The sequence below is a fragment of the Helicoverpa zea genome, chromosome 27, assembly GCF_022581195.2.
Source record: "Helicoverpa zea isolate HzStark_Cry1AcR chromosome 27, ilHelZeax1.1, whole genome shotgun sequence".
Lineage (NCBI taxonomy): Eukaryota > Metazoa > Arthropoda > Insecta > Lepidoptera > Noctuidae > Helicoverpa > Helicoverpa zea.
In genome coordinates this window covers 6,117,293-6,136,076 of record NC_061478.1, presented here as the reverse complement: position 1 = coordinate 6,136,076, position 18,784 = coordinate 6,117,293, and the positions used below count along the sequence as shown (strand labels likewise).

At 35.6% G+C, this 18,784-nt stretch overlaps 1 protein-coding gene across 2 annotated transcripts in view; it reads right to left on the bottom strand.

Annotated features, from left to right (window-relative positions):
• Positions 1-12,234: 12,234 nt before the first annotated feature.
• Positions 12,235-18,784, bottom strand: part of LOC124643314 (homeobox protein Hox-D5) — a 29,778-nt gene continuing 23,228 nt past the window's right edge. For both annotated transcript variants that reach the window (XM_047182247.1, XM_047182248.1), the window contains 2 exons: positions 14,431-14,588; positions 12,235-13,377 (listed from right to left, as the gene is read on the bottom strand). In XM_047182247.1, the coding sequence (XP_047038203.1) occupies positions 13,057-13,377; positions 14,431-14,588 (479 nt within the window). In that variant the 3' untranslated portion in view covers positions 12,235-13,056. The remainder of the gene's footprint in view (positions 13,378-14,430; positions 14,589-18,784) is intronic.

Here is an 18,784-nt window from a genome sequence, read left to right as displayed (position 1 = left end):
TACATGAGAATATGGGCGCAGTATTAAGTTTACGAGACGGTGACAAAATTGATCTTTAATCTATAACCAGAGACAAATTGAGGGATTCACAAATGCCGTTAAAAACACCAAACGTAATACAGGGGGCCGATTCTCCTAATTTCACTTAAGCAACATTTGATTGACGTTCGACTCGATTCGACTGAGATCCGATCCCGACTCGATTACGATTGAAGCGTATGTAGCATTCCGCTATTTTTTCTTTGAAATAAACGTTTTTATCCTTTTCTGTCATTCAATAATGAATCAGTTTGTCTGCAAATGATTTACGATTGCAAAATGATTGTACAGCAAACTACCGTACAGACCAAAATTACCAAAATAGCAGACCAATCGCACACCAATCAAATGTCAATCGAATACGATTGGTCTTTTATTAGTAGCAGAATGCCCGATATGGTTAAAACTGCTATTGCGATTCGATTTCTATTCGATTTTGACATTATTAACTTAGGAGAATCGGGCCCCAGCATGCGCCTTTTCTAAAGCGGCCAACCGTCCCGCATTCTGCGGGACCGTCCCGCAATGCTTGACGAAATCCCGTTTTGAAATTATTAGTAAAATAGTCCCGCAAAACGTTGTATGCGTCCCGCATGTCCCGCATCCCTATTTTTCTACCACGCTTCTACACAACACCCACCTGCGCGCACGCACACAGATTACTTATAATCTCTTTGAAAATAAGACAATAGTGCACGCTGTGACACGATATTGATAGGTTAAGTTATAGATTTTTGCTTACGGTTTTTATTTTATCAGTTCCGTCCGATCATTTTTCAATGCACCCCCCCCCCCCCTTTTCACGAAAGGTTAAGTCCCGCATTCAGTTTTCGGAAAGTTGGCCGCCTTAGCCTTTTCGCGCGCGACTCATGAAATGTACATGTAAATGTACATAATTACCTATCTAAATCGTTGTTCTAAATCAATTCTAAAACAAACAACATATTTTATGCAACTAACAAGGATAAATAAATAAAAAAAAAAAATAAATAAATAAATAAATTACCAAACCAATGAAAATAACAACTTAACGAATTCAAATCAATACGAAAGAAGCGGGAAAACCAATCCAATATGGCCGATTTGCGAGCGCTTTCGACCGCCATTAAAATATTTGAGAAAAATCGTTTACCAACTTTTATTTGCAATCGATAACTAATAAATGTTCCAATCTGCGTTGATATAAGGTTAAATTTTGCTTGCTTTAACGGTATGTATAGGTTTGCTGTTTGTAAGTGCCTGCCACAAGTCAAGTTGGAAATCGGAAAACATTATACAGATTAAATTTGGTTAAGTATATAGAGTTGTTAAATCCTCTCGATAGAAAGATAACACTTATTCAGCAAAAAATAAGACAGGTAGGGACATATTTATATTTAAGAAATTTCCATTTTAATTTTTGTTTCCTTCGCTTTTTACACACTGCCTTCATCTCTTTTATTCTCATTTTCTTTTCGCAGGTATGCTGGAAGAGATTTCTTTAGAAATAAGCATTACCCTTGTAAATTCTTTCTTTCCTGTCATCTTTCTTTATTATGTGTGTGTACAAAAATTTGTAAATAAATTTAAAGAGTATCGTATGAACTTCCCCCGGGTCTAGCCACTTTTCAAGCAATTTTCAGCCAAATCGTAGCATAGCCAAGCCAAACACTGTAGGTACTTAGGTAACTATTATGACTTTCTTCTATATTATGTATATAGATAGGTAAAGATATTTCTGATGCAAAGAGAAGTTTCAGTATAAGAATACATCCATGGGCCAAACCTAATTAAAAACTTTAGTTGATCGCATCTTTTCGGTTAGCATAAATAAGTCACCACTAGTTGTACAACTCTATAGAAATCCCAGCACACTGAATTTGAAATACGTAACCTCCACCGCTCTGGTAAAGAGGACGGATTTACATAAAAACTCCATGCTATCTCCATATAGCTGGTTAAAAGTTTGTCAAATCGTCTGTGAACGAGACAGACGTTTTTACATTACATTAGCAATTAAAATAAATAAAGAGAGATAAGTTATGGCTGTAAGTATTTAATTTTTCATTGAACATCTTTGGCAGTCGTTACGGGTAAGAAGACAGTATACTCAGTATGTCTGATAACCAATGTTACCAAGGGGTATTGGGTTGCCCGGGGAACTGGGTTGAGTAGGTCAGATAGGTAGTCGCTCCCTCCATGAAGAACACTGGTACTCACTACATCCGGTTAGACTGGAAGCCGACCCCGAGTCAGGAGAAAGGGCTCGGGAAATCTGTGATGATTTAATTTTCCAAAAATAATTTGGCATCTGCCAAACAAAACGAAATTAATCTACAATAATAACGACAAATAGATCAAGATTTAAAGTTCCCGCTCAGCTTATCCCCACACAATTTACGCGCCAAAATGATCAACTACAACCATAAACAAATCGCATATTTTGTTCCGCGTCGACAGGCAACGGTAACTGCCCACTCAGCCTAGTGAAACAGATGAAGCAAAAAGGTTTATGATACATTAGCCAAATTACGATGGCAAATGTTATCTGTGCGATTTGTTTGTGTTTATCGAGGGTTTTTGAGATTTTAGCCGCTGTAGCAAGGATGTAGCGATGATTTTATGCTCAAAAATTATTGAAATATTTATAATAAACTATTGAGAATAAAATGAAGAGTGAAGAAACTATTAAATCCAAATCCAAGCCGAAAACTGCTAGACCTACGGATACAGAATCGGGTTGTCAATAATCACCAAAATGTAGGGTAGCTCTTTGTAACTAAAATATCAAGACGATCAACACCTTGTATATAATGTGCTATAAGCCTGCCCGTGATGAATGCTGTTCTAAAGGATCCGAAACGTCGGAATTAAATATATAATACTAGCTTCTGCCAGCGGTTTCACCCGCATCCCGTGGAAACCTCTGCACGAACCCGGATAAAAAGTAGCCTATCGCCTTCCTCAATAAATGGGCTATCTAACACTGAAAGAATTTTTCAAATCGGACCAGTAGTCCCAGAGATTAGAGCGTTCAAACAAACAAACAAACAAACTCTTCAGCTTTATAATATTAGTATAGATTAATATAACCGCGATAAAATCCGTAAAAGTAGTTTTGTTTTTAAATGCGCGTAAGTGTCAGAAATAAATAAATTATTTTTGTAAAATATTCTCATAGTGGTATTTAAGTTTGTGTAGACACAATTTAGCGTTTTTCTTATACCTGAATTACTGACGACAAAATGAGGTACCTAAGTCAACTTTGCAACCAAGTTTTCTTTTCAGCTAAACATTCCTAACAATATCTAGCAAAGTGAAGCGCTTGAATCGCCACAAACAACAAAAACAGCAATATGTTAACGTAGTATGTAAGTAATGAGACTAATTTAGCTAAAAGCCCGCGAAACGCGGCCAAAGTGGTCGTAACAATAAAAGTGCCGATAAATTTGTAACAGCGCCATCTAGCGGTGACCGGCTCATGTAATATTCATGAGACCCGTCGCTAGATGGCGTTAGTCGTGATTTAATTCTGTCCAGCCTTTAGAAGGAATTAATTTATTTATAGCTGTGTTTTATTTGGTTTTAGTATCTGTTTATAGCTTTATTTATAAGAGTTTTGGTTTTAGGGCGTGGTTTGGAATGCGAATCGGCTTTAATTCCAGTAGGTATCAGTGAGATCGCCTATCTTTAAACTTATGAACTTATTAAATCTTTTAATCTATACTAATATTATAAAGCTGAAGAGTTTGTTTGTTTGTTTGTTTGAACGCGCTAATCTCAGGAACTACTGGTCCGATTTGAAAATTTATTTCAGTGTTAGATAGCCCATTTATCGGGGAAGGCTATAGGCTACTTTTTATCCCGGTACGGGAAGTACTTCCCACGGGATGCTGGTGAAACCGCTGGCAGAAGCTAGTTCTTAGATAAGTTCTTTTATTTACACAATAGGTATCGACTATATATATTTTTGTATTTAAAAAATAAATGATATTGAAACAAAATTACTAATACTAATAATAAGAAGAATAAAACATTTCATAGAATAAACATGAAAATGGATCGGAACCTTTCATGAGCGAGTCCGACTCGAACTTGGGTTTTTTCTGGACCTCCATTCGAATAGGTACCTACTCAATACCTTTTCGATAATCCTGTGAATTACAGTAAACCTGCTTTTACATAATATCTATACCTAAGTTATTCTCTTGCCAACGCGATCAGAAGCTATATTTCTCAGTACAACACTACAAAAGAGTTTATATACACTTACGTACATAGACACAGTGGTGAAACATACCATAGTTAAGTGAAGTGTGAATGTTGAATGCCGGGAACACTGGATACAGCCCGTTGTACGTGATAGTCATAGTGTGGACATACCCTGTGATATTGAGATTTGTATGAGGGAATATTCGTGACAATTCATAAAAGTTTTATTCTTAACGTTAGTTGTGAGCATATTTCAGTGATAAAGTTGTTAGTTTTAGACAAAGAGGGCCTGTATTTAATGTATTAAATTATATAAAATTACCTACTTCTTTTCTTTTTTACACACTCTATCTGCATCTCTTCTTATTCTAGCTGTCCCATAACGGGCCTGCGGAAGAGATTTCTCATGAAATAAGCTGTGCCTATGTACCTACTATTACGTGATCTATTTTTCTTCTTGTCTGTATTCTGTGTGTATGTTACAGCCAAAGTAATAAGCCCGCATATTATACATATTATCTAGCTATTATTTATAATATCTACTCAATTTGGATAAAGTGATAATTGACACAGAATTAATCACATTAACTAGCAATTTTGTATAATATCTCCATAGACTTAGATAATGTAATAAAACAAGTAGGTAAAGATTATTATTTCATGTTAACGTGATTGTTAAAGTGCCTGGTAGCTGACCTTAATATAATTCGAAAAAGGCTAGTTAGCATAGTGCACCCCATAATAGTAGCGAAAATTCCCCTCTTTGAAGTGTGGCTCGGGCCACTGTACGGACGGCCCGGAGTGTGCCCTGCCCGGGAAGTGCACCGCCGTGTCCTCGTCGAGGCAGTCGGCAGCGGCGACCTCTCGCGCCCGGCCCTGGTTCAAGCCAAGGTCCGGGGCGAGAGGTACTGGGACGCTCTCTGAGTGGCTCACGCTGCTCTCCCACAGTGGGAGGAATCATTTGATGATTTATCGTAAAAAGAGTCAATAATAACTTGAGCCGTTTCTAAGAATTAGTAAGTAGTCAGACGATTATACCATATTTATTACTTTGGCTAACTTTGACCAGCTATTATGAATTAGATCCAGATAAAGTGATTAATCTATCGCACTGTCTAGTCAATTTGGGTATTATATACAATGACTAGTCATTATGTAAAGTATATATTTAATCACTTTGGCTGTAACGTGTACATAAACTATAAATAAGTATAATATAACAAGGAAAAACGTCTTGAAGCTAACATTTCATAACTTGGCCAGATTGTAATTAAAGAGATGAGTAGTAAGCAGCAACATTTATCGATACAAGACACCATTATTTGATACGGTCCAAAAATATCCACGGCATTTGGGCAAGTTTTCAACCAAAAGAAAAAACTAGAACAAAATAATTTACCAACGTAACAATAAGTCCATTCTACATTATTCCAGTCGCACCGCAAACGGGCAATCAGCGAGCGATCGCCAACACGACAACACCCCTCCCCCCACCCGCCCCGCTACTTGATTCCAAATTCAATTTGCACCAATCAACGGCCGCCGTCTTCCCGCCTTCGAGCTACGTGACGAGCTGTTGTTTTTTTAAAAATATCGTCCGTATTGTCTTTGATTGTTTGCGGTTGGTGTAATGTCTTTTGTTTTTGGGAGACGGTTTTTTTGGGACATCGGGGTTTTCGGTTATTTTGTGGGATGGAAAAAATGATTTTTGGAGCTCTTGAAGATTTAATATTCGTTGTATATCTCTATCTAAGTATACTAAAGAGGATTTTTTTTGTACCAACCTTAAAAGCTTCGAAACTACTGAACCGATCAACAAGGAAATAATCTATATGACTTTTAGCACAATTATCTATACACTAGTTTCCGCCAGCGGCTTCGCCCGCGTGGTGTGTTGATAAAAAGTATTCTAACTAAACCTGTCCAAATCAAAAGATTTATTTTGGCAAACAATGCGTTTATTGCGAAATGAAAATCTCATTCAGCAGCCGGTAATTTTCGTGAAAAATCCGCCATTTTCATTCAGAGAAAAACTGATCGTGCGAGTTAATGATGTCCTTTTAAGCGTAAGGGCAGGGAGATAGAGACCAAATTGTTTGCAAATATTATCAAAGTTATTTTAAAATATGGCCACGTTTGAAGTTGATGCTTTTTGCTTTGGCTGTGGATTTAGAGATTTTGATACCTATATGTACAATATTTATGGGTCGTAATTAAACTTCAAAAATTAACACCCCTAAAAAGCCGAACAGTCGAGCATAAATTCGAAGAAACCCAAAAATAAAAGCAATAATATCGGAATAAAATATAATAGTGGAAAAAGTCATCTTCAAAAATAATTAAAAACCTATGTAAGTCCGACCACGCTGAAACCCGTATCAAAATCGGTTCAACCAAAATTGAGGTAATCGCGCAAACACAAACATACATACGAGTCAGACTGAGAACTTCCTTTGGGCTTTGGCTTATGGCTCCTCTAGGCTAAAGAAGAGGCAGGTAGAGCCTTTTGACTCTTATTTTTTACTTTTTTGTTTACGTCACCACCAAAAAAAAAACATTCTGTCAAAAGGCTGGCCTATACTTCGGCCAAAGGATATGCATTGCCATCCAGCGTGGCAATGCAGCCAGCCTTTTGGGCACGATCCCCACTGACAGCGATGCGGATGAATGTTTTGATACTTAGTTTTAATTTTTCCCCTTTTTTATTTTTGTAAAAATGTAAATATAATTGTAAAATACTAGTTCTGTAAATATCTTACTTAGTGCCAAATAAAAATTCTGTCAAATACCACAAATGTCAAAAATGCGCGGGATTATTTACCCGAAATAAAAAACACGAACTGTCAAATAAGTCAATGTCAAAAATACGCGGCAAAGGGAACTGAAATCGGCCATCGCCGGTGGGGTGTCGTTACAATACCAAATATCAAATATTGATATTCTCTCCATTTTGTATTCCGATAGAATTTGTTGATACTGTGAGTATTTGCGCTTCTACTTGCTACAGTTTTGCGACTGTCAGCGCTGTTTGGTGTTGAAGATCTGTGGATAACTGAGTACCATAGTTATTTTAGAAAGGAGATAGATTATAAATAGGTAATGTTAGAAGTCCTAATGTGTCCTTGGGATGTGAAACTTGAATTAATATGGCTTATATCTACATCAGAATAAATATTAGGTAGGCTGCTTTTTATCAAGGTGACGGAAAACCGCTTTCAGAAGTTAATTTATTATAAACTAAGCAGCTAAAATAAGCTAACACAAGTATGGTCATTAGTGCTAATGCCCTACAATAATCAGTAGGTATGTACTTCCAAATTATTAAATACTTGTCACGTCTTTTATAATCACCTATTTTTGTATTGTCTTCCTGCATATCAGCGTTTTTAACCGACTTTCAAAACGGAAGGAGGTTATAATGTATTAAATGGTTTACTGTGTTCTGTTAATTGTTAATACTAATCTGACCTCCACGACAATTCTTGAGCCTGGTTATCATACACACTTCCTGCTATCAAGCAATAGACATCAATATTACACCATCTATTTAAAATCCAATATTTTTAAGATAACATAGACAATAAAAATGGCGTCTGAAGTTATCGACGCGGGTATCGGTGGCTGCAAACAGCGGTAAGTTGTTTAAACAAAAGTCATCAATCACTGCAGACACGCCCAGGAGAAGAGTTTATAGTCTGGACACACAAGTTTCTGTAAAAATATGTATTATTTTAATACTGTGATTTTACTTGGGTACAAGTTAATGTATTGCGTAGCATATTTGATTTGTTACGGCTCCGTGCTACACGCTACGGGCTACGTATATTTTTCTACGACAAAATTGTCTTGTTGTTTTAGTTTAGACCAGTATTCTCAATTTGTTTTTTTTCTAAGGTTCTAAGAAAGGTTATTGCAAGAAAGTTAAGTACCTTAAAATACATCTAGGGCAGGGGATCTAGGACAGTTCGTCACCAGTTCGTGTGTTTTCAGTGTTTTGGTTGAGATTTCTCGCGAAGGCGTTCTTTGTTTCTTAAGGATTTAGAATATTTCAAGAGACTGCTTCGCGTACTTCGGTCTAAAATGTTGTATCATTTCTTTTCACACTGTTTATTTATTTTTCATTGTAATACCTAATATTGAAGCAGGTTTCTCTAATCTACTTCACAATGTCTGTCATGTGACAAATACTGCTACTTTATTCAACTACAAAGCTTATTACACAAAACATGCTTTATATTAAAAAAATCATACAAAAATACCCCACAGAACCCACACTATGAATACTCCCCGGTATCCATAACAGGCACAGAGCGAGACGCCACTACCCCCCCTCAGACGAGCTCGGCATACAGAGAGGCTCAGTTTTTCCACACCAATTTATGCTGCCAACATCACTTCAGAATATAGGGGGAGCATGTTTAAGGAGAGAGTGGGATAATCCTGTTATTGTTTTTTAGGTTTTTGATATGGTGGTAGTTATATTTCGAGTTAACAATTGTATAGGTTTGCTTGAAGGCTGTATTCATTTCTTGTAGATTAAAGAATAACTGTAAAAATATAGACGAATATTATCACGTTTTTTTTCTGGGAAGCTTTCGGTTGCTCACAGTTTTACCAGCGTCTCGAGGGAAATAGTTCTTGCACTAGGATCAAAATTACCCTATCATTGATTTGATTGATAAGATTTTCACCTCTTTAAATTCATTTTTTCTTGCTGTGTCTCTCTATCGAGTGTGTACAAAACATAATAAATAAAAAATACACATCCAATTTATACATGTGGTTCTTACTTCAACTACAGCATTTTTGCTCACAACCCACAAAATCCCACCAAAAAATTCTTATTTTTTCAACCAAATCCTAGTCACCCTACACCCCTCCCTCCACCCCCGTCGGCTTAATTTACTGATGTAAGCGAACCGTTACCAGTCGCATGTTATTTAACTGTTTCTACTGGTGGCAGTAGTTTGTTTGTCTGTATGTATGTATAGCTGTTTGTAGGAACTAGTGGGTAGTGACTTGGTGGCAGTTGTAGGTCATTGTAGTTTCTTGATTGGGTGAGAATATTAGTATTGTTTGAACACTTTTTACAAAAGCAAATTTTCGGTCGTTTTGCATTCGGTGTCAAGTGGATGTAGTATGTTTATTTCGGTCGGTTATTTATGTATGATCTGTCTAATCTTTTTCAACTATGTTAGGGCAGCTTCCAATCTAACGGGATGTCGCTGAGTACCAATGTGTTACAAGGAGCGACTGCCTATCTGACCTTTGAAACCGAGTTTCCTGGGCAACCAAATACCTGCCGGTAATATTGGTCAGACTTTCTGGCTTCTGTCTACTCGTAGCGAAGGGTAACGATGTTCAATAATGAAGTACCTTCCGAAATACTGAGGAACTTGTTATGATCGATAGGCTACCCAATCACGGACTGACGATGACGACACTAAGTGTTGCTTAACCTCTTGATAGGTATATAAAGTAAAAACCCTGGTAGATTTACATCGATATCGACGGCATTGATTGCCAGAAACAAAAATAGAATAGAATAGAACCCTGGTAGATTTCAATACATTAGACGTTCTTTTTCTTCTCAGTAGTTTACCTTATTCATACAAACCAATACTGTTGCAGTGTTGCTCCATGATGGGGTGGCGGATTCCATGTTCTTTTGAATCGGTAGTGACAAATGATTGAAGAAGTTAAAGGGTATAAAAATATTGTGAATGATTTTAGGTTTCCCACTTTAAGGTCGGTAGGTCGTAGTTAACATATAGAAGAAACAACGCGATTATGATACGATTCCATACAACTTTCCTTTAAGGATTTCATACAAGTACAACGTGTAATGTAATGTACAATTAACCAAATGTAGAGGAAAAAAGTAATTAAATTGAAAGAATTACATAAGAATTTAAACCCCTCATGTCTTTTGAGCGGTTAACTTTCTAAGTTATGATCTAATGGCAAGTCTGGTAATTTCTTGCGTTTGTGATTCCTTTTCAAGTTATTTTGGGAAAGACCCGCCAACATTATGGAATATGGTCACATTAGTCCTTTTTGTTTATTTCTTACTTTTTGGCTGTACTTTTGATAGAAATAAAACGTCAACTTCCAACATATCAACTATATCTTTATTTATAATTTGCATATATAATAATTTATTACGATTATCATGTTATTATGGTACACGACTCCATGTAGAAACGTAATTTACACCTTAATAGTAATTATTATATTAATTAAATGCTATTCATGTCATTGGTTACAGCGATCTTAAGGCTAATTACAATTTTAACTTAAATTATATGGCTATGGTCATACTGTTTATTAATTTTCACTGGTTTTTTATAATTAAGCAATTTATTTGCAAAGTTTCATATGAATCTGTGTTGGCGTATTCGAGATAAATATGACATAAATAGGTATATGTGAAATATAAAAGTTACTAAATATAAATAACTTAGCTGTTCTCTGCGGTATTGCCCGCACGGACCTACTTCCTGTACCTGGATAAAATATAGTCTATGTTACTCGGGAAGAGTGTGGCTTTACAATAGTGAAATAATTTTTAAATAATCGAACCAATAAAAACAAAATAATGTTAAAACAATAATTTTTCCTCTTTATTAGCCCTACTAATTATTATAAATGCGAAAGTAACTCTGTCTGTCTGTTACGCTTTCACGTCTAAACCACTGAACTGATTTTAATAAAATTTGGTACAGAGATAGAGTTGACCTTGAGAAAGAACATAGGATAGTTTTTATTAATTTTGAAGAATTCTCTTGGAAACGCGATGTAACCGAACACTATGCAGGCGAAGCCGCGGGAGGAAGCTAGTTTAAGTACAGAAATGAGTGTCGTATATATATTGCACTTTATCAGTATGACCATATTATATCTTATAATAAACTACAGCTAGATATAATTACATTTTTACAAAATGCGGTAAAAGTTAGTGACTTAAAATAATAATACTGGTTTCAAAGATGTCTCGTTTGTTAGTATACACACATAAATTACCTACATTAAATAATAATAGTTTAATAATGACTTGATTCTTATTAATAAAAGTGTGCAAAAAAGCACCACGTAAATAAATTCATCAAACGAATGAAGTGTTTTTTTTTTCTTTGTTATTAATAAAAATGAATGAAATGAAGTCTGTACTAATCCAAGCTGCATTGTATTTTTTTAACTAAATAATATTTACCAATCATTAAATTGTATACTTTTTGGCAAGCATCGGTCCATATACCTAATATTTAATTTATATAGCAGTGTATAAAATATCTAGTAAATAACCCGTTATATATTGATCAAAATTACTTGACGATTTTGAGAAGTCATTTTCTTGTGGTTGAAATAAAGTTAGATGAAAAGTTAGATACTATTTTTGATCTGTCAATTTTCTGTAAAGCTTTGGTTTCCTAGGAAAGCGGTGCCGTCATATAGCGGCCGTAATACAGCGGTGAATGACGTCAATTGAACGTTGTCTATGTAAACGAAATGGGGCGGTTTCCTAGAGAGCGGTAACGTACACCGTAACTTCAAAAAACGGTGCCGCCATTTGCATGACGGCCGTCTTGACGGTGTCAGATGGTTTGGTGAACGTTTTATTGAAAGCGGTGAAGCTTTTTTAATACGTATTAGTGTTTTTTTTTTCGGAACAGCGTAAAAAATGAGTTCCAACTCTTGGAGCAGCGAGGACGACGAAATTTTAATAGATTTCGTTCGTAACCACGAAGCAATAAATAATATAAAAAGTAAAGATTATAGAAAAAGTCAACTAAAACAAAATTGGTGTCGTGAAATTTGAGAAATATTAAATAAAACAGGTTAGCAAGTATAGTACAACTAAAAAAAAGTTTATGACGGTGTGTTAAAACGGCCGTGGAACTATCCACATTTCATCACCGTAAAGACGACCGTCTATTTGCGTCCGTAATATTACGGCCGCTATATGACGGCACCGCTTTCCTAGGAAACCTAAGCTTAAGGAATTCTGCCACCCAACGTGGGACACATTATTGAAGATATTTTTTTATTTGAACTGACAATGACAATATAATTGAAAATATTTTTTTTGAATTATAAAATAAACTCCAAAAAATAATTCTTAGAAATGTCTTTACGTGCACTAAATTATATTTACACAATTTATTCATTAATTTAACAATAAACGTAGAAATATACACTATTCTTGACTAGGAAATGTATTCTAACTTAGTTTTATTTAACTATAGTATACGTTTTTACCATTCTTGTTTTTAGCCCGAAAAAATAAATGTCACTCCATTTTGAGCGGGAAAAGTCATTCTTTCTTTTTATCTTGAAGTTTGAAGCCACAAAATCTTATTTGTACTATAATGGTGGAAGGACGGACCAAGAAACGATGGATCTATTGTGTGAAAGTCGACATGACTAGAAAGAATGTTACTTGTGGTATGACGGCAGACAGAAGAGTATGGAAGAAGAAAACATTCTGCGCCGACCACAAATAAAATTGGGATAAGGGCAGGAAGAGGATGATGAGAACCAACAAAACTTGTTTAAAAAATCAGCCCGGCCAGCTATGTTGTTTTAAGGAATAACCCAAAAAATGGGAAGCTTCGTGGCTGTCAAAACTGTGGTTAGTAGCTCTGTGGTTTATAAGCAAAAATCAAAATAGAGTGACATTTCAAAAATTCGAGTAAGTATAGCCTCTAGTACCAACGCCTTAACCTTACTGGTTTAGGAGATAATTTAAAACAAATAAATACAAAAACAAATTGTCCATTTACCTTAGAAACCTAACGAATAAAAAACCTAAAAGTTAATTTACTCTCATACCACGTAAGGCCTAAACATATCCATAGGGCGGGCGCCATCTTGGTTCATAACAACCAAACCACGCCTATTTTCCAAATTCGAATTAAAATTAGCAGCAGCCATTGCCCGTTCTCTTTCTAGCGCGATAATTCTGTCCCTGTCCAACATAGGTTTGACAGCTGTCAAATCTCCCGCCAGTGGCGCTTTTTCTTGGTCGTTTTGCAATTCTTTGGGTTTCTTGTCCTCAGTCTGTGGTGGTTCTTTGTTTTTCGAGTCTTGTTGAGCCTTTTTTGAACGTTTCCACTTCATTCTTCGGTTTTGGAACCAGATTTTTACCTGTTGACAAAAATGTATAGTTTTAAAAATTTGTGATTAAGAAAATACAGAATATACTCAGACTACAGGCTTCTTTGTGAAAGGTTCTTAAACCCACAAATCGATTTCGGCACGCCCCGGAAAGTTAAAGGCTATTGGCCTTACTACAAAAACTTAAACATCTGTTTTACACTTGTTCAAAGAAATTGTGGCAGCAAAATGAACCATATGTCAACGTCATAATCTGACATTTTTTTAGACAATTCTTAAACTGACGTTTAAAAGTTTTTGTGGTAAGACGGTATAGATTTAACACGAATCACATACTGTAAAAAACGGTGTCTTTTTTACACCCCACTTTACCGCCATATTTCTACCCCTTACGCCATAAAACCATACAACTCTACAAATCCAAACAGGTGTGAATATCGTATAAATGTCTAAGAGCACCCCTTGGGTGCGAGATTAATCTTAAAACCTTTGCAAGCCGTAACGTTTACGATTCTACCCTTGTAATCTTGACATACATTTGTAAGCATAAACCCGCCATGTTGACAGGTGTTCGCGCCAAAATAAATGTCAAAATTGGCGAGGTTGTGTGCGTTTGTAATGTTGTGTGTGTAGTTTTTATTTATTTTGAGTTTTTGGTGATTTGGTGACACTGGTTATTAATTATTTATCGCATTTATTAGTAATCAGCTAACATATGTAAAAATTTTAGTACTACTAAACTAGTACTAAATTACAGGGCACCTTCATGGCCAATTTTATCTGAATCGATGCAGCGATTACGTGTAACTACATAACTAAATTCACAAAAAACTAAATCACTTTCGCATCTAGACTCGATATTATGAAGCTAAAAAGTTCATTTGTTTACTTAAACGCGTATCTCAAGAACCACTGGTCCGATTTGAAAAATTATTTAAGTCTTAGATACCCCATTTGTTAAGGTAGGGTACAGGCTACTTTTTAATGCTATACATGAAGTTGCTACTCCTTCATAGCAGGGACATAACTGACAATCTATTTTACAATATTAATCAAGTCAGATAGCTGGTATTGGTAGCTCACCTGAGTTTCCGTGAGCATCAAACTAGTGGCCACCTCAAACCGCTTCGGCCTGGAGAGGTACTTGTTCATGCGGAACTGCTTCTCCAACTCCAGGAGTTGCTGCGACGTGAAGGCTGTGCGTGGTCTCCGGGTCTTGCCGAGGAGAGCGTGGGGAGCTCCTGGTGGAAGAGGGATGTGGTTAGATATGTAGTAATAAGATAAAGACCAAGAAAAAGTCGTGGTGGCCTAGTGGGTAAAGAACCAACCTCTCGAGTATGAGGGTGTGGGTTCGATTCCAGGTCAGGCAAGTACCAATGCAACTTTTCTAAGTTTGTATGTACTTTCTAAGTAATCTTAGACACCAATGCCTGATAAAAAGGTGTAGGAAAACATCTTGAGGAAACCTGGACTAGAAAGTCTGAAATCACCAATCCGCATTGAGAAAGCGTGGTGATTAATACTCAATCCTTCTCCGTGTGAGAGGAGGCCGCAGCCCAGCAGTGGGACGATAAAAAGGCTGTAACAGTAAAAAGATAAAGAGGATTCGTTTTGGACCTTGGAGGCTGTTGTTGCTGCTGAGCTTAAAAGCGGATGTTACGCTCTTCCTTGTATTGGTTTGCCCCGGTTACTGGGTTAGGGAGGTCAGATGGGCAGTCGCTCCTTATAAAATACTGGTACTCAGTTGCATCCGGTTAGACTGGAAGCCATCCCTTATATAGTTGGGCAAAAAGCTCGAGAGATATTAAGCTCTCCCTTGCTTATCATCTGTCTAAAAAAATATCGATGCAAAAGTGTCTCTATGCTGTAAAGTATAAAATTGTTTCAGTACTTGGCTGATATATTAGAAACTACTTCTAGTTTCCACAGGACGCCGGCTGATTATTAAAAGTGGAAACAATATCAAATGAAATACTATGACATAAAAAGCAGCGCATATTAACTATTTCCCGTTAACTGTAATTCCAATCAATTATTTACGTATTTTATGTCCTCCTCCTGAAGTATGGCACAAATGCAAATCAACACCTTTTATATATGTTTTTTTTTTTCAATTAATGTTAATATTTTGTGAATAAATTTTCAAGTAGAAAAAATAAAACTGAAAAAAAAAATCAAAGTAATTTAAAAATTACGGGAGCTCTAAATGAGTGTCATTATACAAGTTTCAAAATGAACTCCAGGGATTATTTCGCTTACAAAATTGTCAAAGTCATGAGTATCGTTATAACTTATAGGTAATAAACTTTGTGAATCAGAGTTATATCAGCTAAAACATATCCAATTAGACCAACTACAAACAGCAATAAAACAAATCAATTCAGCAACAATTTAATTAATCAAATGACAAACACCATTCCACTTAACGCTATTTATTTATCTAACGTTAATATAACTAATTTATCGCATCAAAGTCCGCCGCTAAGCTTATAAATATGATAATTAACAATTACTGCGTTGAACGGAACATTTGGCGTTGTTTGTCCAACGATAATGTCATGAACGCATCTGTCAAATTTTGGCGCGAACCGCCATGTTTTTTCTCTGTTTGACAATTGTATTATTTTTATTGTATGTTTGTTTTTGATTGGTGGGGTAAGGATTAGTGGTGGTAGTACCACTCTAACACTTAGTGGTATTAATAATATGGAATATTGAACAATATCTTTCGATTCTCTGCAATATAAATGCATTGCAAAGTGCATTTTGGTTTATGCGTGGAAATATTTCGTGCTCATTGTCCAGTCAAAGAATGTAAATGATATTGAAATGGCTAAAAATTTGAAGAAAAGTATATTCCCGACGGAAAATTACTATTTCTCTACCACCCAAACGTAGACTAGTGGAATGCGTTAGGCGTTAAGTCCGCCATTGTTCAATGGGCAAAAAGTATTTAATAGATAGGTACTAATATATCCTACTTCCTACTAATATTATAAATGTGAAAGTTTTTGAGAATGTATGGATGTATGTTTGTTATCCTTTTACGCAAAAACGGCTGGACCGATTTGGTTGAAATTTGGTATGTAGATAGGTGGTACCCTGGATTAACCACGCAGGCGAAGCTGCGAGCGGAAGCTAGTAAGTAAATAAAATGAACTATCGAAAAAATTTTCTCCCACACAAAGGGCAAAAGTCAACACTCATACATCCAAAATTAAACCTTTCAATAACTTATAAATGCATTAAACTTACATGTAGGTACAGAAAATAAATAGAAAATCGTGCTCAAGTGACGATTTTATAAATAAATAAATACTTAGGCTTGTTGGCCGTACGTGACTTTCCTGTGCCCAGTTACGGCTTGAACTTTTAAAATATTGGTCCCATCCTGTCAAATATGTTTGTATAAATATAATAAAGATATAACGAGTTCGTTTGTTTGTTATTTGTTTATAATTGGAATTGTAAATTGCCTTTAATTTATTGGTTTGGTAACGGTGATTCTTTTCGTCATCTGTTGAGCCTTTTCCCAACTATGTTGGGGTCAGCTTCCAGTCTAATGGCATGCAGCTGAGTACCAGTGTTTTACAAATTCGGTTGAGGAGATGAGATAGGCAGTCGCTCCTTGTAAAGCACTGGTAATCAGCTGAATCCGGTTAGACTGCAAGCCAACCGCAACATAGTTGGATAAGGCCAGACAGATGATGATGTTGAATTCCAAAGATAAGTGCTTTGTAAGTCTATATTTTATAGAATAGGCTATTTTAATACCAACATCTTAGTTTACTTTTATTTGTCTCAAAAACCGTGAGTAATATCGACCGAATCCACAGCAAGAGTCTAGTATTGAATGTATTAAATAAATCCGTATATTTTATCCCCCGACTTCCCCTAAGACTTGGGTTATTTATGTCAAAAGTTAGGTTAGTACGAACGGATGGTAGCTCTACTTTGTTTGCAGGTATTAGTAGCTAGTTGATTCCTGTGGTTTCGTTTGGTTTCCGATGGAATTACAGCATATATAGGTAGTTTTTAACTAGCTTGGTTAAATGGGATATTGAGATAAGAGAACTAAGAGTCTTGGACATCGGTACAGTTGTTAATGAGATTAGCATGTTCAACTAAATACACTTTTCAGCTTTAGAATAGGTACATGCTTTCTAGAACTGCTTCGAGCTTTCGGATAAAATGCTAATAAATGATAATAGCTTGCTCATAGCTTTTAAAATATACTATCTTACTTAACTTACTACGGATGAAAAGTAGCCTAAAAAAATAGCCTTTCTCGATAAATAGGCTATCTATTCAAAAGATATTTCAAATCAGACAAGTTATTCCTGAGATTAGCGCATTCGACCAAACATACTCTTCAGCTTTGTATGTACAGTCAACTTCAGGTCAGTGGTAACAGTTTTATAGGAAAATCGTACTTATTACTATTGAGTTAAGGTGCATGACAGTTACCACTGATGTGCCGTCTATAGATGCCGACCTATAGATACCGCTTCTAAACAAACAGGTATGGTTGAATAATACTTGCATATTTAATTAATGGCTGTCGATGACTATGCAAATATGGTAATTATCATGTAGGTTGACTTTAAGCTGTGATCATAATCATTTGTTTTAGGTTAACGAACTTTGATTTTCAATGACATACATACTTAGATAAATAATAAAATTACTTGTGTGTCAATCTATAAAGCTGAAGAGTTTGTTAAATGCATACTTTGAACACGCTTATCTTAGGAAATACAGGACCGATTAGAAAAAATATTTCAGTGTTAGTTAGTCCATTTTTCAGGCATACATTATTTATACGCTACTTCGTATCCGAGTTCGCGAAGTGACTGCTGACAAGAGCTGAGCGTTCTCCAACACAATTGATATTCAAATGCCTTCATTATAATATATTCTCATAGAATTCATGTCTTAATCTACATTAGCAAATAAATCAAAAAATTTAAAACCCAAAACAAAACAAATCCATATAAATATCGCAAGTAGAGCAACTTGCCGAGTGCATCGTACTCTATGGGAGATTTATAGAGGTTTTCCAACGAATACCGTGTTCCAATCTACGTAAGGAGGTTACATTTATTCTCTATGTTAAAATGGCTGTCGTTTGTACAGAAAATTGTGCTGATTTTTTGATCAAAATGTGGTTACGAGTTACCGAAAATTATATCGAATGCTTAAATATTTATATAAGCAAATAATGTAATGATTTTTATTGAGATCTTCGGTATAGGAAGAAATTGTTTTAGAAAGCTTTATCAAATCTAAACCAATAAAATAAAATAGTTGTGAAGAAAACATAGTATAGATTTTTCAATCATCAGTTAAATTCAATCTGAGGACTAAATATAAAAGTTTGCAATATTTTCGATACAAAGGTGATAAAATTGAAATATATTCCTCAGACATAAGTTAT